The following is a 24,704-nucleotide window of genomic DNA, read 5'->3' as shown; positions in this document are numbered from 1 at the left end:
CTTCTGGCTGAGAGTAAGTGTCCCGGCTCCTAGGCCTTGTAGCGTATTATGAACTGGCCTATAACGGATAATGGATAATGAATAACGAAGATAGAACAATAACCCTTCAAAACCCCACTTTTACGGCTTTCAATTCCCATTATATAAAATGTATGGCGATTTGCAACATTTATTTACGCATCAATCATAGCACTATGATACATCCTAAGTGTATGTGCAACAGTAAATATGGTAGCCCTTACTACGGATCTTTTTAGGATGTGCCTTAGAATCCAGCCTTAGTGCCGAAAATATGGTAATTGCGTTCAGGGACCGCGTTTTTTGTAACAGTTAGTCCCAACAATGTAAATAACAGGTCTGCTGTTGTCGTAGTCCTTCTTTGGTGGTTTAACTCCGTGTCATATCAATGCCAAAAACACATTTTCTTCAACAGTAGAGTAATCAAATAAAAGCCATAAATTGTGTGAAGCCACGTGTGACTTCTTGCTCTTGCTTCCTGCTTGACGTCACGCACATCCATCAGCAGTAAGCACACATGTCGGCTAGCATAGGCTTCTATTGTCATCACGTCTCCATCAAGACTAAAGACTTGATCAGTGCTTCTATTCTGAACCACATTACACCAAAGATCAAAGCGAAACTTTGAACAATTCCTGCTGCTAACCGACTGGTGTGCCAGCCATAGAATAAAGCACCTTATTAGTCTTTATGAGCTCTGCACAAAGCCAAAGAGCATAAAGCAGCTTGTTTCATGAGAGGAGCATGACTCTTTGTAAAGATCTGATGTGAACAAGCTCATTAACCTGGTTTTTCCTCCATCAGTCCCATGAGAGCCAGTCTGAGTCTTTTGTCCTTTTGTGAGATTGTGTGTTTGCGATTGCATTTGTGTGGGGGTGTGTGCGTGTGTGTGTGGCATCGCCATGCTCCAGAAATGGACTGGTGATTTAGGTGTCAATTCATTAACACGTGGCCACACGTAGACACAACACAGGACAGACGACCGAACAAAGCTGGAGATACATTTAGGAGTACATATTGTCTTTCAAACCTTTTGGGAAGATTTTAGGACAGAAACTGACTTGACACTTGGAATGATAGGAGGAGCACGGGGAAGGGAGCGCGTTGAATTTAAATCCACTAACTAGACAAAAGCCGCCTCCTGTTTTCCATCTGAAATCCTTTCATCGTGTTTTCAAGGGTGAAGGAACAAAAGGCGCCAGTCGAGCATCACATGTGGCATTCGGCAATATATGTTCTTCATTTAATCCACTATTGCCAATTTTGTAGAGATCAAACGTTGCTGGCCACTTCAGCGTGGAAAAATCGAGTATGGCTGTGCATGAAGCAAAGCTGAGGGGGGCAAAAATATCAGTTCAGTTTTTTTCCTGACTGTAAGACGCACCTCAAACCCCCAAATTAGCCAGAAATGTTAAAGTTGGCCTTGTAACCCTTCACCTTATATACCGCAAAATACAGTGGACATGATGGTGGGTTGTCACTGATGGTGGACGCATCAGGTTAGCACTGCTCGTTCTATGCGTTTATACTGTCATTGGCGTCGGTTTTAAGAGTATTGTTAATTATTAATTTTACAATTCTAACCATTTTAACATAGTTAGAAGTAAAGCAGCCGAGTCCTGCCATGGCCGGGCATTATACCGGCGGGCGGAGACGTAACTGCGTGAGATTCTTGCTCAAAGATGTTGTGGCAATTTCGGAGGGAATGTCAAGGACGGATTTTATTAACAAGTTTGTTGAAAAGATTCTGAAGTTTAAAAAGGAGGAGGTACATGCTGTCATAAAAATGACTTCTGGCAAAGGCTTTGATGTGAGTTTTGAAACGGCAGCTCTTTATCAAGAGTTTTGGAATCGCTTTGAGGGAGTGAGGTCCCAGTTTTCAGGATTTACAGTGGAAAAGCTGACTGATAATACTAACAAGATTGTCGTTGTTAGAATGTTTAGTGAAATGATCAGTGCTGATGACGTCTGTTATTGGTTGAGTAGATACTGCTCAGTAAAAGGCCAGGCTATGAAGGTGAGGTGTGAGAAAGGCTATTGGAATGGTGCCTGGAGGGTACCAGTCCAACTACAGCAAGATCCTCAGGGCTTTCAGGGACTGAAACAAATTCCGTCGACTATATTCCTGGGGGAAAACCGTGGCTTTATCCACTATCAAGGGCAACCGAAACTCTGTCGCAAATGTGGTGAGCATGGGCATCTGGCTGAGGTATGTGATCGAATTTTTTGTGGAAAGTGCAGAACAATTGGACATTCCTTTGAGGAATGTAGCAATAGCAGAAAATGCAATCTCTGTGGAGAAACGAATCACCTCTTTAGAAACTGCCCGAATTCGTTTGCTAACAAATTGAAAGCTAGGAAGGCAGTTAACAAAGACAACAAAGACAATGAAATGATGTCAGACAACATAGATAATGAAATGAATAAATGTCACAAAGACAATGAAGTGAATAAAGATAACAAAGACAATGAAATTAATAAAGTCATGGAAATACAAAATGAAAATGAACAAGAAATTAATGAAGTTATAGAAATACCCAATGAAGATGAACAGGAAATGAATAAAGTTATGGAAATACCCAATGAAATTGATCAAAAAATGCACAAAGAAATTGGACAAGACAAACAAATTGAAAAAACAGATGTACCTACCAAAACCCCTGGAGCAGAGACCAGAGAATCAAAATTGAAACAGGAAGAACCTGGAAATTCTAATTCGATTTCTCATAAAATACCTGAATTTGGACATGACAAACGAATAGAAAAAGCAACTGCCACTCCGAAAACACATATTAATCAGGAAGGGCCTGGAAGAGAGTTCAAATTAGCAAATTTGTTTGCTACGCCATTGCCGGGATTTGGAGAAGACAAACAAATCGAAAAGGCGAATGACTCTCCAAAAACCCATACGGGCACTGGAAAGAGGAGTAAAAGTAAGACAAAATTGGGAGTGGTGAAAAAACCAGAAACAAAGATAAGAGATTTAGAAGAAAGCCGATTGCCGGTGAATAAGCCCACAAGGGAACTGTATGAAGTTGAGACGGAGGAAGTCGGGGAGGGAAAAAACCTGACCCTTAGTGGGCAAGGAAGTAAGAGACCCCTTGATAGGTCCTCTGGCTCACCCCCTAACCCAGAAAAAAGGGGAAGACCTGGAACCACAGACAGAGAGTCAGAGGGTCCCAGAGTTTTCCCCGGTGAGTCTCAAAATGAGGTACTACTCTTAAGTGATGTGTCTGACACAGGTGACACTCTCGATGATCTCGATGATCACCAAAGAATGGACTCAGATCCCCCAGTTTTGTCTAACTAGTTTAAATACTTTTACAACAATTATGAACATTACATTCTCTACTATCAATGTGAGAAGTGTGAGATCAAAGGTTAAGGCTCACAGTGTTTTATCGTTCTTAAAAACTATCAGAACGGATGTGTTTTTACTACAGGAATGCTGCATCCCCTTTCTAAAAAATTATAAACAGTGGGAAGAGATTTGGCCATATCCGTCATTATGGAGTGGCTCGAATGAAAACCGTAACGATGGGGTAGCCATTTTAATAAACAACCCTCAACTCATCATAAAGGGGAGTACTGTGATGAGGGACGGACGCGCTATCTTAGCAAGACTTTCTTATATAGGGAATGATTTTAACCTCATTAACATATACGGCCATGCCGACAGACAACTCAGGTACGAACTTTTAGAGGACATCCAGTCGCATATGCTAGGCCATCAACCACTAATCGTGGGAGGAGATTTTAATTGCATCTTAAGTAGGAAGGATAGAAAGAGGAATGATGAGGAGTTTAAAGTAGATAAAACATCAACTTTATTACAAGACATGTGCCGGACATTTAAACTGGTGGACTGTTTCAAATCCATACATCCAGGAGAGGAGGGCTTCACCTGGTTCAGTAGTGACAATGCCAGAGCCTCTCGAATAGACTACATATTTACGAGGGGTTTAGCACAGAGTGATGCAAGATTAATTCCAGTTTTTTTTTCGGATCACTTGCTACTGTCCTGCTCTTTCTCATTTCCTTCAGGTATGACTGTTGGGAAGGGTTTGTGGAAGTTAAACTGCTCCCTGCTGGAGGATGAGGCTCTAGCCGCACAATACAGGGAGCTGTACAAAGACTGGCAGACCCTTCAAGATTCGTATGATTCACGAGCACAATGGTGGGAAATGACAAAGAAACGAACACAGACCTTTTTTAAAAATGCAGGGAAAAACAAGAAACTCAAAGAGATGAAACGCATGTCGGGACTACAAAGAAGACTCCAACGCTATTTCATCCTAACAGAAAAGGGGATGGACTTTAATGATGAAATCAAAGAGACCAAACAAGAACTAAACGCTTTGGCGGAAATAAAGAGCAAAGGCATCATAATAAGAAGCAGAGAAAGAGAAATAGAAGAAGGGGAAAAATGTACACGCTACTTTTTTAAAAAAATTATGGGCAAAAATGAGGGGATTTTTAAACTTCAAAACGAAAACGGGCAAATAACAAAGGAAAGTAGTGAAATAACCAGATTGGTCGAAGACTACTACAAAAAATTATTTGAAAAGAAAGAAACATATGAGAATGAAATGGGGCATGTATTAGATCATATTTCAAGATCAGTGCGTCAAGACCCCTTTTTAACATCGGACTTTACCCAAGACCAACTGAATGATTGCATAAAGACTATGAAAAAAGGCAAATCACCCGGGGAGGACGGACTCAACCTCGAATTTTACCGGACTTTTTGGGATATTTTAGCACCAGATCTGTTAACTGTTTTTAACGAATTTTCCAGTCGAGACCATATGCCAGACAGTTTCAGAATCGGAATAGTTACTCTATTGCACAAAAAAGGAGACAAAATTGACTTAAAAAACTGGCGACCCATAACGCTTTTAAACGTGGACTGTAAAATTTTCAGCAAGCTTCTAGCAACACGAATGTCTGTTGTCTTGGGAGACTTGGTTGATCCAGACCAAACCTGTGCCATTGTGGGAAGGAAGATCAGCGACAGTCTCATGCTGATCCGTGACACCATTTGTTATGCAAGAGACAGAAACATGCGACTAGCGGTCCTAAACCTAGACTTTGAAAAAGCCTTTGATCGAGTCTCGCACCAATACCTCTTCAGGGTATTGCAAAAATGTGGTTTTCCCCAAAAATACATCAATTGGGTAGGACTGCTATACCGAGACATCTACAGCAAATTCATGATTAACGGGAATTTATCGGAAGCAATCGAGATCAACTGCGGTGTACGTCAAGGTTGCCCTATGTCTCCCCTTCTCTATGTTCTTTGCATTGAACCTTTGGCACAAATGTTAAGAAAAGATAGATTTGTCGAAGGCATCAATATCCCAGGAAGTGGGGGACAAATTACCAAGTGTGTTTTGTACATGGATGATTTTAATATTTTGTGTACTGACCGCGCATCTGTTGAAAGAGCCCTTGACTTGACTGACCTGTTTGGGAGGGCGTCTGGGTCAAGGCTAAATAGAGAAAAATCACAAGTGAAGTTTTATGGAATGTGGAAAGAGACAGAAAAGGCAGGACTCCCGCTGACGGTGTTAAAGACAGACCAGAAAATCCTAGGGATAAAATTCAATGCGGATGGAGGAGGCGAGACCAACTGGGATGACGTGACAAGGAAAGTTAAGCAAAAACTTGTTTTTTGGTCACTAAGAAAACTGACAATAGAGGGGAAGGTCCTAATCATCAAAGCGATCATCCTCCCAATGCTTTTGTCAATCAGTTTAATTTTTATGCCTAAAAGAAACGTGCTGTTACAACTGGACCGAGCCATCTTTCGCTTTGTCTGGGGCTCAAAGTGGGAAAGGATAAAAAGAGATACAATGAAAAAGAAAAAGGAAAAAGGGGGGAAAGGAGTGCCTGACCTCCAGCTTTTCCTGGGAAGCAAATATGTCTCTCTCCACTTCCAAAACGCTGTGGGCCCACCCAACAACCCGAAAAGTCAAGCAATGACCCGGTTTTGGATGGGCTCATATTTGCGGAAGCTAAAGCTTGTACCAAACAATCGTTTGATTCCAGTTTCATTCAACTTGCCACCAACACATCTCTTTATTCGGGATTTTTTGAAGAAGTTTGATTTGGAAACACAAGAATGTCACACTTTACAAAACCACAGGGCCCTTATTGCTATTGTGCAAGAGCGAGCTACAGTAAGCCCTGTGCGGGGGCTTGCGTTTGGCGAATCCACAACGGTTTGGAGCAACGTCAATCATCCTGCCCTCCCAAACAGACTACGAGACTTGTCATGGATGGTGGCTCATGAAGTTCTCCCAGTCAGAGCTGTAATGCACCACCGAGGAATGTCAGCGACTTCGACGTGCCCTCGACCTGGCTGTGGCGCCCAGGAGTCGGTGAGGCACCTTTTTTGTGAGTGCAGCGCTGCCAAGGTCTTGTGGACAATGGCCGAACAACTAGGAAAGTTCCCGGACTTGCCAGCAGGAGAGGTCCCTGATGCACAGTACGTGCTTTACGGGGTGAGTCGGTCGAGGAGGCATCGGAACGACTTTGCCAGGGACTGGCTCACTCTCGCCGCCATCAAGGACGCCATCTGGACCTCCAGAAACCTGCTGGTATGGAGGTGCAGGCAGATCCCCCCCGTGGCTGTGCTCCAAATGGCTGCAGATACCATACAATCTGCGAGCTGCGGGCCTAGGACGCAGCCATAGAGAAGACTCGTCTGTACCCACCCGGAGGGGGGAGCCGGAGCTACGCTGTGGGAGTCCCGGCAGCAACGGCCTGGGTTGTGGAACCCAGAAGGGAGAGGACCCACGCAGAAGGGAAAGGACCCACACAGAGGACTGGAAGAATGCTGCTTGGGAGGGTGGGATGGCAGAGCTATGCCCTTGCACAATAGTATTGCCTTTTACACGCTGGTTAACTACTGTTAAAAGAAAATAACTCTGAAATTGTTTAATTGATGTTGGATATGTCAGAAAAAAATGTTAAAACGTCATATCGTCACGTCATATTGTCAAATATAAAAAAATTGTGAATATGCTTGATGGCTGTTTTGCTGCTGTTGGTGTCAGTGGATTTGTTCAGACCGAGGACAATCGACTTTGGCCTGGACGGATCTATTGACAATAACAAAGATGTTATATAATGAAATTGTGAATATGTTTGATTTTCGAGAAGGTTTGTTCAAACCTCACTTTGTGTTTGCTGTTAAAAACGTAATATTGGAATATAATATTGTGAATGTGCTTAATTGCTGTTGAGATTGTCATGATTGTTTTCTGTTTTTAGTGTCAATAAATTTGTTCAAACCAAAAAAATGAATGCAAATGCATACAGTATTAATTGGAAATGCATTTATGGTATAATACCATGCTGGGGATAAGTATGTCATCATGTCATAACCATGATTTATGAGGAACACCTGGAATATGACAATTTCCTTTTAAAGATTTTGAAGAATAATAACCCATCCAAGGGTTAAATGTGCTGCTACCAAGTATTTGACACCAAATATTAATGTAATTGTAAAGGCATTTGCCTTTAAAGCCAAGTTTCAGGAGCCAGTAGCGTAAGTGCAATGAGAGAGAAGGGAACAAGTGTGATGGCACAACATTTGTTTGCAAAGATCAATAAAAAAACATTGGTAGGCCCAGGCTGGTAGTTGTATCCGATGTTATTATCTGTCTGCTGCTAAAACTCTCCTTGTATTTCTTTTGTATTTAATTCAAAGCAGTATGACGATTGAGGCAAGCATATTTTTATTCATAGATCCCCTTGAGTTTGTTTAATGTGGTGAGTTTGTTCAGATGTAAAGCTGCATTGATTCGATTGTTAGAGTAAACAATTTGTTAACACATTCATTGTCAGACATAGAAATATTTTTTCCATGGTTTATAAGTAATGTGTTGCTCTTAGAAAATATTCCTTTACGTATGTGATTATAATTTGTAGGGTAGGCTACAAATGTAGGCTGAACCATAAAGCATTGAACGAATTATTTCTATACTAATAATTTTTTTATTGATCCGGACCATCTGAGAAAATAAAGTCTGGATCCAGCCCCGTAAGCCAAACTGAGATTGATACAGATGACATACAAAAAGGCGACAGTTTTCTGTATCATTTACACACTATTTTTACTCATGGTGCCAGTAACAAATGTAAAACACAGAATTTTGAAAGATTTCATCTTTAGATACACGAGAGAGTTTTCCCTCGTTGTGATTTCTTTTAGTTTATTTGGATCGTTCAGGAAAACTTTCCCTGTTCCTCAACATTTGTTTCTGGCATGAGTAAAAATAATATCATAATGATATAAAACTGAACGTGTGGTAAACGTCTGTTATCTATATCACTAGTGATCTAGCTTTTCGACACTTCTACCATTCGATAGGTTCGATTCCCTATGCATAAAATATTTTGCAACTTGGTTAGCGACATTTTTCGACCGATTATTCACTGTACCAATAAATACGCGTGTAGAAAATGTGCAATGAAAAAATACAGTAGCTCTTACTGTAGTTAAATTCCATGCAGCAGTGCATCTTATTAATGAAAAATATGTGACAAAATACTATTTTTGGGGTTGTGTGTCTTATAATCCGGTGCACCTTATAGTGCAAAACTATGCTAATAATGTAGCTTTAGAGCCTAGGGTACACTAGGATAAATACTCATTAAATTTTCATGGAGGTGCAGATTTAATAAAGCTAATCAGAGCAAAAACACAGCTGCCTAATAAGGAGTGAGACTTTGCCCAAGTTCACGGCTTGCCGTACAGCTGCTCACCCGCTCGACTGGCGCGATGTGTTATGAACGTTCGGCGGTGAATAATGGATGGCACCCGAGGGTGCAGTGGACTAATTCTTTTCATGCCGGGATCCTAAAGTGTAGCCTCGGGGCGTTTGCCTTGGCAGGAGAAAGCTGAGATGCCACAAAAAAGATGCGGGGGTCTCGCGTTACTAAGTGTTCCTTTGGACGAGGGTCTCCCTTCATAAAGCGTAGAAATTGGGTGTGAAAATTGGGGGGAAGAGGGGGTCATTATTGTATATAGGCAATCATCATGCAAATATAAAATGAAAAATGTATTAAATGGTTATATTCAGTGTTCAAGTTCTTTACATTTAACTTCACAATTTTGGGATTTATTTTTCAAAATTGCTGAATTTTCACAATAGGTTATGAATATTACTAACACAACTATTATGCTGAGCATCTGCAGAATTAGAGTGAGCAACACAATTCTCTTGCCTCATGGCAGTGAGACCAAGGATTCTAATTCTGGGCACACCTCAGCCGCAAGCAATAGAATTAGTGAGGGTATTAGCAATCTAACAGCAAGTCAAGCCATCTAGCATTATTTTCTTCTCGATGCATGAAATTTTTTAAAATGGAGTCTTACCTATCTATTAATGTTTTTTTTATCAAATGAAGCATTGCATGGACTTCATATAAAAGAGACTTTTGGGCTTGATGGTGTTTTCTTGTGCTGATTGTCCAGACAACACTCTCATCAACTGCTTTCAAAACCTGGTCATGACTCTAATGTTAGCGATCATCAGCCAGGAACTGCTCAGGAGGTGTTCCAAGGAGCCTCTTCTAGAGCAAAAGGGGAAAGGAGGGTGTTTGCTCTTCCCTCACACGTGTATGTTTGGTGGGCCTGGAAGGACGTTGTAAGCTGCTTGATTAAGGAAACGGACACAGTAGAAGTCTGCCTGCATAATGGTTGACCAGGTCACTTTGTGCTGTAACGCGTTATCCCAACTTGTCCATGCCCATTGCTGCTGGAGTCCTATTGTCCTGCTAGCCTGCTCAGACCTCTACTTGGAGTAGCTGGTGTCTCCCCTTTAACTGGCCTGGCTCACTTGTGTCTTTAGGGAATAGCCCAGCCCTGCCTTCCCTGGTGCCAAGACCCCAACTAGTGTTTTCTCCCTTAGGCGTGACTGCCACCTCAACTTCTTTCGCAGCTCTCCACTTCCGTCTGGTTCTAGCTTCAATCTCAGATGATGACACCTTACTTTCCTTGGGATCCCTATACTGTAGAGCCTCTTTAGTACGTGCCACCTTAAACCCCTCAATGAGCCCACTGAGATGTAGTTGGATGCAAGTATTTTGATTAGAAGTGAGAAGCAGGAGTGACATCATGTCGTTAATAGATGTCACTTCCCCTTGTAACTTTTGACAAAGGATGAAAAAATTAAATGGAAATTTCCAGGAAAAATCAACAAATACTCATGAGGGTTTTTTAGTGTGCGTGTATAATTTGGCTCTGTACTACAGGTCCCATAGTACTTTATACGACAATAATCTGGATGATCATCAAAGGACTAACCCAAACAATGCAATTGGAATGATCACAGTTGGATTAAGATCATAATCGGATTATTGCGCGCATTTACCTGGCTTTACATAACTGGAATACTGGCAATATTCTGTTTTTGAAGGTCTGCTACTCTTTGTGTCCACACTTCATACTCAGTGCTTATAATTTGTGCTTAATGCACTGTATAGAGGCTAAATGTATGCAAAACTTTTAAACACTGAAAATGCACTGCCCTTAATGTAGCGAAGGTGCGATTTCATTTTATTATGGGAAAATTAAAAATAAATAAAAAAATTAAAAAGTCCCCTGAAGTTAAACACGGCCACGCTCCCCCTTGACAAAAACATTGCCCCACCTCCCCCCCAGGAGGGTCCGCCCCACTTTTTGAGAACCACTGCTTTAAATGTATATTGTGTAATATTTGACCACTAGATGGCCCTGTATTGTGTAATGCAATGGTTTGTTTCCTCAAATATACTCTGGTTGATAAATGGTAGTGCAAGTGGCGCTTAGCTGTGGAGACATCTGGTGGACATATTTAAAACTGCAGGTCATTGTCTGACATGATGCTGCTTTATTTTCTCTTGAGTTTCTCTCAGCTTTGTCTTGCAGGCCGGATATATTCTGTTGGCTGGCCTGGCCCGGCCCACGGGACGTAGTTTGCCCACATATTTTTCAAGTATAGTTACTATCATCAAGTCTCATCAATGTAACAGCCCCCGCACTCAGTCAGGCATAGGATTGGTTGGAGGCAAAGGTCAGTGCCATTGACATCATTAAAATGTGACACCATTACAGGCTCCTGCTGCTCTGGGCAAGCACTGACTGCTAGTGTGGGAGGGATGGTAGGGATGGGAGGGATGAGAGGGATGGAGGGATGAGAGGGATGGGAGGGCTCCCTTACCACCCGTTAGAGACCTGTCTGTCTCTGTGTGCATGCGTGTGGTCCAAAGTAACATGTGGATGAATTATGAGGATTTCCCGTGAAGCCAGACACCTGCTCTTATCTCCTACTCCGGAGTCAGTAGTGAGAGAAATTCTGCCTTTTTTTAAGATCCATTTTTAGCTCGGCTCTCGAGAAAGACTTGGCTGTTTTGGCGCTCAAACAGTTCTGCAATTTTTTTTTTGCTATGCAGCAGAAGTAAACCACGTTTTTGAAGATTTAGAGCTACTTTTTGTTACCCATTAGCGCGAGCTACTGTATTCATGTTTACCGTACAATGAAAATCAAACGCAGGTCGCGAAACCTCACCCCTAGATTCCCAGTCGTACCAGTAGACATACGAAAAAGCATTATCATTTATCACATTATAACTCAGTTTTTACTCACAGTGCTAGAAACAAATGTTAGAGAAGGGAGAAAGCAAAAAAGTCATTCTGGAAGATATAAATAGAGGCAAATTGGGATTCATCAACACATATACTAAAGAGTTGTTTCTCATGTTGTGCTTTTTTGTGTTTGTTTATATCTTTCAGGGTGACTTTCTGTTCTCTCCATTCTCAAACATTTGTTTATGGCACCGTGAGTGAAAACAGTGTGACGATAGTATAAAACAGAAAACCTTTTCGCATGTCATCTGTATCACTGGTGGTCGAGTGGTTAAATGTTGGCATTCTTTGATTTTTGCATTCCGGAGATGGAATAAGAGCTTGCTCTGTCCACTCCACGCATCGGCCCGGTATTGCAGTACCTCCGGGAACGGTGCATTCGCAATGATCGCAGCAAGGCTTTAGGGCTAGGACCTTAGCTTGGCCTTTTGGCTGAGAGTAAGTGTCCCGGCTCCTAGGCTTTGTAGCGTATTATGAACTGACCGATAACGGATAATGGATAATGAATAACGAAGATAGAACAATAACCCTTAAAAACCCCATTCTAACTCCCTCAACCCAGGCTCCAGTTGCATACAATGCAATGCAATGAGAATCTGGTCGGCAATGTTTTTGGATGGATCAATTATTGCACAATTATGGTAATACACCATAAAAACCTTGTGTAGAAATGCATACGTATAAGCAGTGTACGCATTTCAAATCCTTTCCACCGTATTTTGCTGTATACAAGGCGTAAATCATATTTCTGCCAATTTAGGGATTTTCGGTGTGCCCTTTACGGTACATTTCTAAAAGGACAACTTATGTTCTAACTATGTCTTTACTATGTTATTCCCGGGTTGTAATTATTAGTATTTAGTCAACCACTAAAACATCATGTCAGTTTGATATCACATATACTAGAAAATCGCAATGACCCATCACTGGTGAGCAGATTTTTAGAACCCGTCTCCACGCTGCTTAAGTGTTTCTGTGGGCTACCTCGTGTTCGCGGTGATGGATTTAAACTGTAAATAAGTTATTCTACTGTTGCATACTGTGTATATTCTTGCTTAGTGTGCCATTCTCGCCTAGTTCAATTGTAGTAATATTGTTGATATGATAAAATGTTGTTGTAAGTTTAAACAGGTTTCGATACGATAAGATGTTGTTGAGAAAACAGATCTTAAACTGTTTTTTTTGTCACTCCCCCTCCCTTTAGCAGAAGAAACATGTAAATTAGGGTGTTCCTAATTCAATAAAAAGGCAAGGACGAACTAGACTTTTTCAGAGTGTCTAGTAGACTGTAACAGGCAGTCTATGGTCATCTCTCCTTGCAAGTAAGTCATACTTACGTCTCTGTGTCTTCTTTGAGTGCAGGTTTTTATTACAAGTGTTGGGGTTAACCTAACACACGGGCACCACGTTGGAGACCCCTGCTTAAAAGGGACAGTGGGACCTCGCTACTTCGCGCTTCGACATTCGCGGATTCAGAGCTTCGCGGGCCTAAAAAATAATAATAATAAAATAAAATGATTTTTTTTTTTTTTTTTTTAGCATTTTTGAAGGGGTGTCACTACTTCGTGGTTCCACGTTCGCGGGTTCAGAGCTTCGCAGGTCTAAAAAAAAATACTAATAAAATAAAATAATTAAAAAATAACAATAAAGAAAAAATCAAAAATATATATATATTTTTTTTAAGCATTTTTGAAGGGGCGTTGCTACTTCGCAGATTTTCACTTTTCGCGGGTGGTTTTGGTCCCCATTAACCGGGTCTAAAAAATAATAATAATAAGATTTTTAAAAAATAATAATAATAATTTTTCCATTTTTTTTTTAAAGGTGCGCCGCTACTTCGCGGATTTTCACTTACCCCGGGTGGTTTTGGTCCCCATTAACCGCGATAACCGAGGTCCCACTGTATTTGACGACTAGTTGTTGCTGTATTGTGTCTTATAACCAAAGGCGAGAAATAGAAATGTATTAAAAATACTCATGGTAAGGGACATTTTGCATTCTCAACTTTAATTTAATGGTATAAGTGCTGAGTACAAGGAATCCTATCACAGATTTCATGATTTATGTTTTTTTCGGTAGGAATCTCAAGATCAAACCTTTTTTTTTTGCATTTCAACCTTTAAAAGGCACATTTTTTATTATTCGACCGCCATTGTTCGTTTTTCATTTTCCATTTTTTTTGTTGCTCGGCCTTTTGCAAAGAAAGAGAAAAATGATGAAAAAGGATAACTTAAAGCTAAAAAAGGATGAAAAAATGCGAAACCACATTAAAAAGAAAAAGCAAAATAGGATAAACGAAAGCAAAAAATGTCAGGGCGGACCAGAACAGAGCAGGAGACCCCAGAGCGTTCGTTACAAGTCTTTTATTTGGGGAAGCGTAAGGGTTAGCGGGAGACGCGATGACCGTCGAACGTCAGCAGCAACGCCGTGAAGACAACTTCGGGACACGTAGCCAATCGTAGCGTAGGACGGAAGCAGGTCGAGTTTACCGGGACTGGAGAGAAGATCGTAGCGTGGAACGGAAGCAGGTCGGATCGGAGGCAGGCAGAATCAGGTAAACAAGTCAAAAATACACAGGAAAATCAGGCGAGTCAAACGGGGTAAAAAGTATCCTCCGACGAAGAGGTCTCCGCGTAGCATGCTTAAAAAGGGAACATAAACCAATAAGGAAGCGCATTCCAGCGCGCCAGATGATTACCCCAGGTGGCTCCACTTGGGTAATCATGACAGAACCCGCCCCTCAAGGGACGGCTCCAGAAGTCCCCCAGGAAAAATAAATACATAAATAAACCCAAGACACGTCACAGGGAAACACAGGTAAATCAGGAGAGTCAACTCAGGACAGGCAGAATCAGAACCGGCAAGACAGGAGAGTCGACTCAGAACCGGCAAAACAGGACAGGCAGAATCAGAACCGGCAAGACAGGAGAGTCGACTCAGAACCGGCAAACAGGACAGGAGAATCAGGAGAGTCGGAATCAGGACTGGCAGGCAGCAGAGTCGGAGTGGCAGACCGGAGAGTCGGAGTCGGACTGGCAGACCGGAGAGTCGGAGTCGGACTGGCAGGCCGCGGAGTCGGAGTCGGACTGGCAGGCCGCGGAGTCGGAGTCGGACTGGCAGGCCGCGGAGTCGGAATCGGACTGGCAGGCCGCGGAGAGTCGAACAGGCAGGCATGGGAGTCATTGCGCAGTCACAAGGCCGAAGGTGCCTTAGCCAATTTCGCCACGTCGGAAATGACTTGCCGAACTGCACATTCTAAAGAGGAATTGGGCTGCTGATTCTGGCTTTCATAGTCGTCAGGGGGCAGATGTACGAACGCGGGGTCCATTCTGGTCGGAGGATTCTGTCAGGGCGGACCAGAACAGAGCAGGAGACCCCAGAGCGTTCGTTACAAGTCTTTTATTTGGGGAAGCGTAGGGGTTAGCGGGAGACGCGATGACCGTCGAACGTCAGCAGCAACGCCGTGAAGACAACTTCGGGACACGTAGCCAATCGTAGCGTGGGACGGAAGCAGGTCGAGTTTACCGGGACTGGAGAGAAGATCGTAGCGTGGAACGGAAGCAGGTCGGATCGGAGGCAGGCAGAATCAGGTAAACAAGTCAAAAATACACAGGAAAATCAGGCGAGTCAAACGGGGTAAAAAGTATCCTCCGACGAAGAGGTCTCCGCGTAGCATGCTTAAAAAGGAAACATAAACCAATCAGGAAGCGCATTCCAGCGCGCCAGATGATTACCCCAGGTGGCTCCACTTGGGTAATCATGACAAAAAAAAATTAAAACCAGAAAAAAAGAAGAAAAGCAAGAAAATGAAAACCACTAAAATGAAACGTACATTAAAAAAATGAAATGGTAAAAGAAAAAAGACGAAAAAGACACTAGAAAAATGCATAATTACCAATCAGAAGAGAAAAAAACTACAAAGAGCCAGCTCACAGAGCCGTTCCGTTTGCCAAAGACATAATCAATCGGATTTTATAGGCAGCAAAAGGCGAGCAAAAAAAAAAAAAAAAAAACAAGATAGATTCCCTGAAAAAATTGAAAGCAAGTCGACAGGAGCCAGCTCTTGATTAGTGGAGGGCCAACTGCAATTGATCACTCTAAAGAGTCGGCCCGTTGAGTCGTTCTGTTTGCGAACGACACATCACTAGCAGTCACACTTCTCATCATTTTTGGAAAAGGCAGAAAAAGGCAAGCAGAAAAATAGAAGTAACAAGATAGAAGCCCTGAAATAAATGCAAATTGATCAATTACGTCCGCCCTCAAAAGAAAGTAATAAAGGTGTCTTGACGGGAGCCACCTCGTTATTGTTGGGGAGTCAGCTCCCGTCGTATACTCTAAAGATCTGGCTCATAGAGCCGTTCTGACCGTGATCAAGGGAAAGGCAGTGTAAGGCAAGTAGAAAAATAGAGAAAAACAAAATGGAATCCCTAAGAAAAGAAGAGCGCGTCGACAGAAGCCTGATTGGTGGGGAGTCAACCCCTATTGTACGCTTCAAAGCGAAGGTTCATAGAGCCTTTTCGTTTGCGAACAACATAACTAGCACTTGGACTTCATCTCACTTAGTCCAAGCTAGCAAAAGACGAGCAGACGCGTCAACGCCTACCCGTGATGGATTAGCTGTGAGCGTCGTAAACCAAAGCAATAAAAATGTAACAAAAGTCGGCTTGGCTTCCTGGGGGAGCACAGATGGACCAAAGGCCAACCAGCCGTTTGCAACCTGTGTCCTGCTAACACTTTCGCTCCGAGAAAGAGAGCGACGCTCACTCAGAAAAGGCCAACTGGAAGAAGATTTTGAGTTTCATCTCAGTGCAAACAAAGATGTCCACCCCCCACTGAACACTCGACTGTGCTGTGTGCATGTTGCAGACGACACTAACTCTGGCTTCTGACGCAACCAGCAAAAAGAACAATGATTAGAAATAAGGATCGACCGGTAAGGGTTTCTCAGGGCTGATAACTTTAGTGTTAAGAGGAAGCCGATAACCAATATTCCTTTACTGTAAAAGCCTAAAGAAAGGAGGATAGAGGGGAAGGAAGGAAGGAAGGAAGGAAGGAAGGAAGGAAGGAAGGAAGGAAGGAAGGAAGGAAGGAAGGAAGGAAGGAAGGAAGGAAGGAAGGAAGGAAGGAAGGAAGGAAGGAAGGAAGGAAGGAAGGAAGGACGCTCTAAAACAGACCTGGGCACTCCGGTCCTGGAGGTCCGTATGTTCTGCATGATTTTTGAGGTTTCTCTGATCCAATACAGGTGATTCCAATCACCAGTATCGTTAACGAGCACTTGCTAGCTTGCTAACGAGGTTATAATTTGTATCACCTGAGTTAAAGAAGAGCAAACTTCAAAATCTGGCAGGACGTATGGCCCTCCAGGACCGGAGTGCCCAGGTCTGCTCTAAAACAATGCAAATATGGCCCACTAAGTCAATGCTTATGAGTTAAAGTTACAATTGTCATAATTTTACCCAGCCTACCTCAGACATGAAAATGTATAAACCAATCTGCATATGTAACTAGCTACTCCAAAGGCAGGGCATTCCTAACAAGAAATCAAATCGATGATTTTAGCAGCCTGCCCAAGTGATAGGTCGAACATGAGGAAACTATTAACCATCAACCAGATTACAAGCAGATCATCAAGAGGCTCAGGCGTGCTTTGTGACTATAACACAATCACACACATTCACAGAAGAGAACAATTATTGGTCTAAAGCAGGGGCCCGGGGGCCAACTGCGGACCTACGGATGATAGTTTGAAGTAATAATAATAATAATAATTTCCTTTGTATTGTCATTCTTTGTAACAATGTACACAGAACGAAATGTCGATAAACCTGACCCGTTGTAGCGGGTCGATGCAGCCGCAGCCAGAGGGCGCCGCCATTATACCAATTAGGTATGTCTCGGTCGAGGCGCGAACCAGCGACCTCCCAGTCTCAAAGCGGGCACACTACCATCTAGGCTACTGAGCTGGTAAGTGCGCCTTAATATGAAAATGAAGGGGACAGTGTGTTTTATTTGACCAGTAGATGTCACTCTATTATGTCGTATGACTAAAAACGAGTTCCTTTGTGTAATGAATTCCATTTTTTTTACCACTGGGAGGCACTAAACAATACACACTGTCCTTTTTTATGCAGCCCTGGCAGATTATGGATTACCGTATTTTCCGCACTATAAGGCGCACCTAAAAGTCTAAAAATTTTTCAAAAGCTGACCATGCGCCTTATAACACAGTGCTCCTTATATATGGCTCAATATTAAATTCGCAAGGTCTCGCAACTACGAGAAACAGCCGCCGACTCCATTTTTCGCGCTGTGCATACTGGGAAATATTAAACAACGATTCTCTTTCATACGTGCATTTGAAGGCGAACACACGTTCACCAAGACGGGGAGACAGCGCCGGGCGACATACGCCACCATCAGTCAGTGGATCGTAAATGCATGGGCTGATATATCAGTCTCAACTGTGGTCCGAGCTTTCAAGAAGACGGGAATTGTCCCCGAACAGCCAGACAACATCAGCGACACTGACTCAATTAATGACGACCTTGATGAAACGGAGCCGGACGTGTTGGATGGCCCATTCACTGAGATGGTCAATTCGAACACTGCAGAAGAAGAATTTGAGGGATTCGTCGATGAGGAGCTTATAGAGTGATCTTTGTTTTTCTTTTGTGTGTTTACGTTTTACATTTTACAGTTATTATGTTATTGCTTTATTGTTATTGTTTTGCACTTGTTGTTTTTGCACAATACGAGTGTCACTTTATTGCGATTGCACTAACGTTTCATTTAAAATAACAGTATCAGACGTTTTTTTTTTGCGTGTTGACTAAATGGAGGAAAAGTAAAATGATATGCCTTGATGTTGTTCAAAGATGTTAAAGATGTGTCACAAAAATGCTTTACCTCAGAGAAAATAATAAAACGGCTGTTTATTTATTTTGGGAGTGAATGGAGTTGTGGAAAGCTTGTTTGTTAACAATAAAGTTTGACCTTTTTGAATGTTTTGTTGACATTCCCTTTAGCGTGGCAACATCTAGAGGTTGCATAACGTAACTACATTCTCTACTGTAGTCAAGTCAAGTCACATTTATTTACCGTAAATAGCCCTTAATCACAAAAATGTCTCGAAGGACTGCACAGGATTACAATTACAAAATTGCACAATTACCTGATCTTAAACCAGCATGCACTTATAGCGCCTTATAATGGGGTGCGTCTTATGTATGGCAAAAGTTTTAAAATATATCATTCATTGAAGGTGCGCCTTATAACACGGTGCGCCATATAGTGCGGAAAATACGGTAATTTATCATTAATAATTGATTGATTTCCATGCTAATTATGCATGTATTTTTGAAATATCTTTTTGTATAGGAAATTGAAAAAAAAACATATTTGAGAAGAGCGGAAGTTGCTTATTAGAACTTTTGGGTGAAAAAACGATTTCCCCAACCTCACACAGTCCCTAACTCTGGCAGCCTCCTAAGAAAATCTGAGTTCAGACCCCTGGTCTAAAGCGCCAATAACCACAATTTCAGGTACCAGTCATTTCATGTACATGCCTGGGCAAAGGGGTGTGCCTATCAACATGTATTGGTTCTATTAGATCCTAAAGGAAGGTAAAAGCATTCTTCCGTGACGTTGTTCGCAAATTATTTAAATCTGTTTTTTAAATCAATTACCTTTTCGTATTACTAGTAGGTCCTGGATAATACACACTGTCCCTTTAAATTCAGCCCTGGTGTATTATGGATCAAATTAATAATGATTGATTAATTTTTCATTTCCTGTTTTCTATTCATGCTAATTCTTAATGGGTATATGTACATATCCATCCATCCATTATCTGCACCGCTTATACTCAGTAGGGTCGCGGGGGTGCTGGAACCCATCCCAGCTATCTTCGGGCAGTGGAGAGGGGACACCCTGAACTGGACCAGCCAATTAACCTGACATGCATGTTTTGGAATATGGGAGGAAACCGGAGTGACCACAGGAAACCCACACAAGCACGGGGAGAACATGAAAACTCCGCACAGGAGGATTTGATCTTATGACCTCAGATCTGTGCCGCAGACGCGCTGACCACTCAGTCGCCGTGCCAGGTATATATATTATATATATGTATATTATATATCCTGTATGTATATATATATTATATATATGTATATTATACATACTGTATGTGTATATATATATATATATATATATATATATATTATATATATATACATATATACAGCTATTTTCAAAACAGGTTTGTGGGCACCACAGCTGTTCTTAGCTCCTTGCTGCCCACTGGCACCATGTTGGACACCCATGTTTTAGAATGATATGAGAAATGGGCATGCTGACAGACAGCAGCTCACCCTTCCATCGTTTGTCCATTCATTCATTCATCCACCCTAGGATTAATTCAGACTTAATTCTCAAACTAAAAAAGGTCCTTCTTCATGTAGAAGCTTAGAAGGCATTACGTGTTTACAATGGACTGATTGGAAGATTTATCGCCTATTTGCTTAGGCTGTTGTCCACCCAGATTAAATCCTAGCTCGTCCTAAAATAACCTGCCAGGCCTGCACCTCCTCTTCTTCAATTCCCCACCTTGTATTACCGGATTTTCCAAACTATAAGGCGCATGTCCAAAAAAATTGTATTTAATGATATAGTCCAGTGGGCCTTATACTCATCTCATGTCATCTCTCATAAGCACCGCTTATCCTCAGTAGGGTCGCGGGGGTGCTGGAGCCCATCCCAGCAATCATCGGACAGTGGGCAGGGGACACCCTGAACTGGTTGCCAGCCAATCCCAGGGCACACAGGGACAGACAACTCGCTCGCTCATTCACACCTAGGGACAATTTGGACCGGCCAATCCACCTGAAATGCATGTCTTTGGAATGTGGGAGGAAACCGGAGTGCCCAGAGGAAACCCACGCAAGCACGGGGAGAACATGCAAACTCCGCACAGGATGTCAGGTAGCTGGATTTGACCCACACAAGAGGTTCCCAAGACCTCAGAACTGTGCTACACACGTGCTAACCACTCACCACTGCGCCACCGTGCTGCATTATACTGTTTATTAGAAATATAAGGCACATGGAATTAAAACTACCAAAGGGCTAGGGTTGCACAAAACCTAAATAAGAACCATATTTGTGAATTGATCAGTTGAAATGTCGCTGATCACAACTCCAAAATGTGGATGCAACGGGATTCAAAATCAGATCAGGGCAGGGAGAGCACCAAATGTGTACAGTAGGCCACTAGGAAAGACATTAGGTTTTATCTCATCATTGCAGTAGTCACGGTACTGTGTTAGAGGATTGAGAAAACTGAAAGTCGTCTTGAAAGATATAAATAAACAGAAAAAAAGCCCAACGAGGGAAACAACTCTTTGTTGTATTTGATGATGAATCAGATTTTGGAGGACATTCAATTGTTATGTTGGTATTGAGTTTATAGTTTACGCGCGTATTTAACAATGTTTTTCTCTTACAATGCTTAGTTTGTGCTGAGAATAAGTGACCACATTTCTTCACAATTTTTCATCAATTTAGATTGTATTCATCCTCTAACATTTGTATCCATCACTGAGTAAAATAGTGTGATAATGAGATATAACCTTATACCTTTTCACATGTCATTTATGTCCCTTCTGGCCTGGTGGATAGGTTTGGCGCTTTCACCAGCGCTATGCAGGTTTGATACCTTTTGCCACTAGCAATATTTTTCAACTGATCAATAATTGTCTAAATATGGTCAGGCATGAAAATGGGTCAGGGTTTACAATGTGAGAGGGGTATGGGGGGAATACAGTTTGTTTTGTGTGTGTAACGCGCCCACCCCCAATTTTGATTAAAAATCAGTATGCCATTTTCTTTTTCAGCTCAAACTAAGCATTGAAAGTGACAAATGTTGTTAAAAGACCATGATGGGCGCCAGTAGCTCAGGAGGTAGAGCACTCATTTTGGTACAGAAAGGTTATATGTATATTCCAGGCTCCGCTGAATTAAACGGTCTGCCAAGTTTCCTTAGGGAAAACACTGAAGCCCCAATAAGCAGGTACAAGCCTTGCATGGCTGACGTCGCTATCAGTGTGTGCTTTGGGAGGTCTTTAATAACTTTTAAAATTACTATAGAAATGGAGTACCAACATAAAATTTACAATGTATTTTTTTCAGGTCTTCAAAGTCTGATTTATCCTCTGACACACCAAATATTTGTGTCCCTTGTTGTGTTTTTGGCTTTTATTTATATATTTCAGAATGACTTTCTGTTCTACATTCTCTAACATTAGTCTCTGTTACAGTGAATAAAAATATTGCGATAATTAGATCAAGTCTAATGCACGTAACATATGTATAAATACAATACTTTTGGCTGTGCGATCAACACTGATTTTAATTCAAATCAGGAGCGATTCTGGATCCAGAGCTTTGGGGGATCTGAGTAAAAGCCAAAGTCAGTTTAATTTGTCAATTTCTTCAGAAGTACTTGACATAGAAATTAATTAAAATTACGTTTCACATTGTCCCAGAGTGTCTGAATGGTAAAAAAAAAATTGTACGAATTTCACTCATTCAACACTGTTCAGGAGAGTCACTTTCTGTGAACACCACATTAGACTTTGTGGTTAGTAAAAATACTAATACTATGCCATGCTCACCCTTTACACATGTATTTCTATTAGAGTACACACACATACACCAACAGAAGGAGAATCGTGAAAGGTATTAGAAAATGATGCATCCTATTCAAGACTTTTGATGGTTTATTATATATATTTTTTAGGTTTAAATGCGTTACATTCAAGTCACTAATTGAACGTTTTCATTGGGAAGAACACGCCATACCTTCTGTTGCATAGTTGTGGTCGCGAAGGAAGCTGCTGTTAATTTTGCGGGTGTCGCTCTCCTCCATTGAAAAATCGGCTTCTTGATCCTGACAGCGGCAGAAAGCTCTCCCATCCTGGCCCGGTACCGTCAGCAGGCGGGCCGAGGAAGCAGCGGAGAGATTGTCATGGCTAATGGAAAAGACTCCAATCAAATGCTCGACTCGCACAGGTGATGCTCCCCACCTCAAGACGCATCAAACGCTGGCACGAGGCGTTTCTTATCCTTGTTTTTTTCTCCTTTCAAAGACGTAATTTGCTTCCGATGAATGAAATGCAGCCCAAAAACTGACAAGTGAAGGAGCACCGGTGCAGTCGTGAATCTTTCTTTCAAGATTTTCCTCTCTTTAAGGATGGATCTGCTTTCCCAAATAGGATTATGCGTCAACGCAATTTGCCAAATTCTCTGCTTCAATCGTTTACTTAGCAGTGCCTCCCCATCCAACACGATCGTCTTGCTTTCCGTACGGAGCTGACTCACTGTGCACGCGCATACACGCAAGCCCGCGACGCTGCCTCCGCACTCGAGCAGATGAGGGCCCCTCCCATGGAGGCGGACGCGCGCACACGCACACTCGCGCACTGTTTAAAATGCTGATGAGCCCCAGTCACGATAGTGCGTGCAAAATTGACACTATACTTCTGGTCTGAGAGCAGGTTGCCTCTTAAACCCACTTATGACAGTTTCTCCACCTTAAATGTTTAAATTTAAAGACCAAATTTCTAATAACAAAAGGTCCAATAGATCTGGAGGGAAGATTTGCTGCGATATGCATTTGTACAGTAATCATACAAGCCTTAAGCAGAGCTGTATTGCGATTGTTTACAGCGGTGCTCCTCAATTCAGGGTACATACACGTTTTTCGTGGCCAAATTCAAGCACTTAAGGACTCTCAAAGCAAATTCATACATTTCTACAGTACCATTAAAATAAGACATAATATCATTTGTGGATCTTAACAATACAAGTAGAAATATTTTTAAGACAAATCTCTCCCCATTTAGGTGTTGGGTAAAAATCGCTAATGCTAATACTACATGTAGCTTACATTATCTGTTGCAGTAAATTCATCCCATTAGAAATTACTACTAAGAGACACTACCTTCCTTTTTGCAGCCCATAATAAATGCCCATAGTTGATACATAATCCTTGCGCTGATAAGCATTTTATAGTGTGCTGTTAAAGTGTATCATGCACCTGTCCTCTTGAGCAAAAGCTAGAGGGGGCGTTGACGCTTCATCGAACAATGCCATACAAACAAATGAGAGCTTCCAATAATCATTAAGGCAGAAGAAGAAAAGCACTGTCACACCCAAGCCACCAGTGAGCAGTGTCATTTTTAAGCAGATTTGATGAGGACGACGGAAACAATTTCAAGAATTTACAAGCACCTCACAGAAAATTCAAGCTCTTTTTAACTATTAAAAACACATCGTTCAAATTCAAGCATTTCCAAGGATTTCAAGCACCCGTATGGACCCTGTCGATTATTTTCTGTCATGCCCCCTTGGGAAGAAATAAAGAAATACAGACCAACTTACAAAAAAAAAGAATAGCTTTATAAAAGGTTTGGTGTGGTTTTTAAGGTGTCTTAAAAAAGTATCGAATTAAATATCTTCTCTATTAAGTATGTGTTAACAATGCCCGACTGAATCCAAAGAGCCCCTATGCTTTTTTTTTCCCAATAAACCTACCTTTAGCAAAGCTGTTTGGGGTCAAAACACATTAGGTAAGTGGATCGGGGGGAAAAAAGTAGTGCTGGAAAGTAAAGTCATGTTCGTCCCAGCATTATTTTTTAAGTGTAGCATGAAAATGGTGAAAGTAAAGCCTGCTTCAAGTAAAGTCCAAACGCTAATCCAAAACCCCAAGAAAGATGCAAAAAATGTGTCTAAAAAATGCAGGTACTTGCACGTGCAACATAGTGAGTTTGACAGAGAATACAAAGATGACATTAGCTAGGAGATGGTAGTCGGGAGTAAAAAAGTCCTAAATTCCATACAGCTCCTTTAAAAACACAACACGGCACCGATTTGCTCACAGAAAGGCGAACTGTGTTGTATTAAAAACAAAGACAATTTGTGTGAATTGACATTACAAACCGCTAATTCAGCATCTAAGTTCTTTTCCAATGTGCAATAAATGTAG

The 24,704-nt window shown here is 41.7% G+C and overlaps 1 protein-coding gene and 1 pseudogene across 2 annotated transcripts in view; one reads left to right on the top strand and one right to left on the bottom strand.

Annotated features, from left to right (window-relative positions):
* Positions 1–24,704, bottom strand: part of LOC148359118 (serine/threonine-protein phosphatase 2A 55 kDa regulatory subunit B beta isoform) — a 103,214-nt gene that overhangs the window by 48,886 nt on the left and 29,624 nt on the right. The window contains exon 1 of one of the 2 annotated variants that reach the window (XM_088344221.1): positions 22,520–23,070. The exons of the other annotated variant lie outside the window; for it this stretch is intronic. Within the exon in view, the coding sequence (XP_088200347.1) occupies positions 22,520–22,586 (67 nt within the window). The 5' untranslated portion in view covers positions 22,587–23,070. Of the gene's footprint in view, positions 1–22,519; positions 23,071–24,704 lie in introns of those variants that run through there. 2 annotated transcript variants of the gene reach the window in all.
* On the top strand, positions 11,912–12,043 carry LOC148359119 (U2 spliceosomal RNA; annotated as a pseudogene).

Source organism: Urocampus carinirostris, chromosome 9 (genome assembly GCF_059441175.1).
Source record: "Urocampus carinirostris isolate Australia breed hairy pipefish chromosome 9, RoL_Ucar_1.0, whole genome shotgun sequence".
Lineage (NCBI taxonomy): Eukaryota > Metazoa > Chordata > Actinopteri > Syngnathiformes > Syngnathidae > Urocampus > Urocampus carinirostris.
Note: the sequence above shows the minus strand (reverse complement) of the source record. Positions and strands in the feature narration are given on the sequence as shown.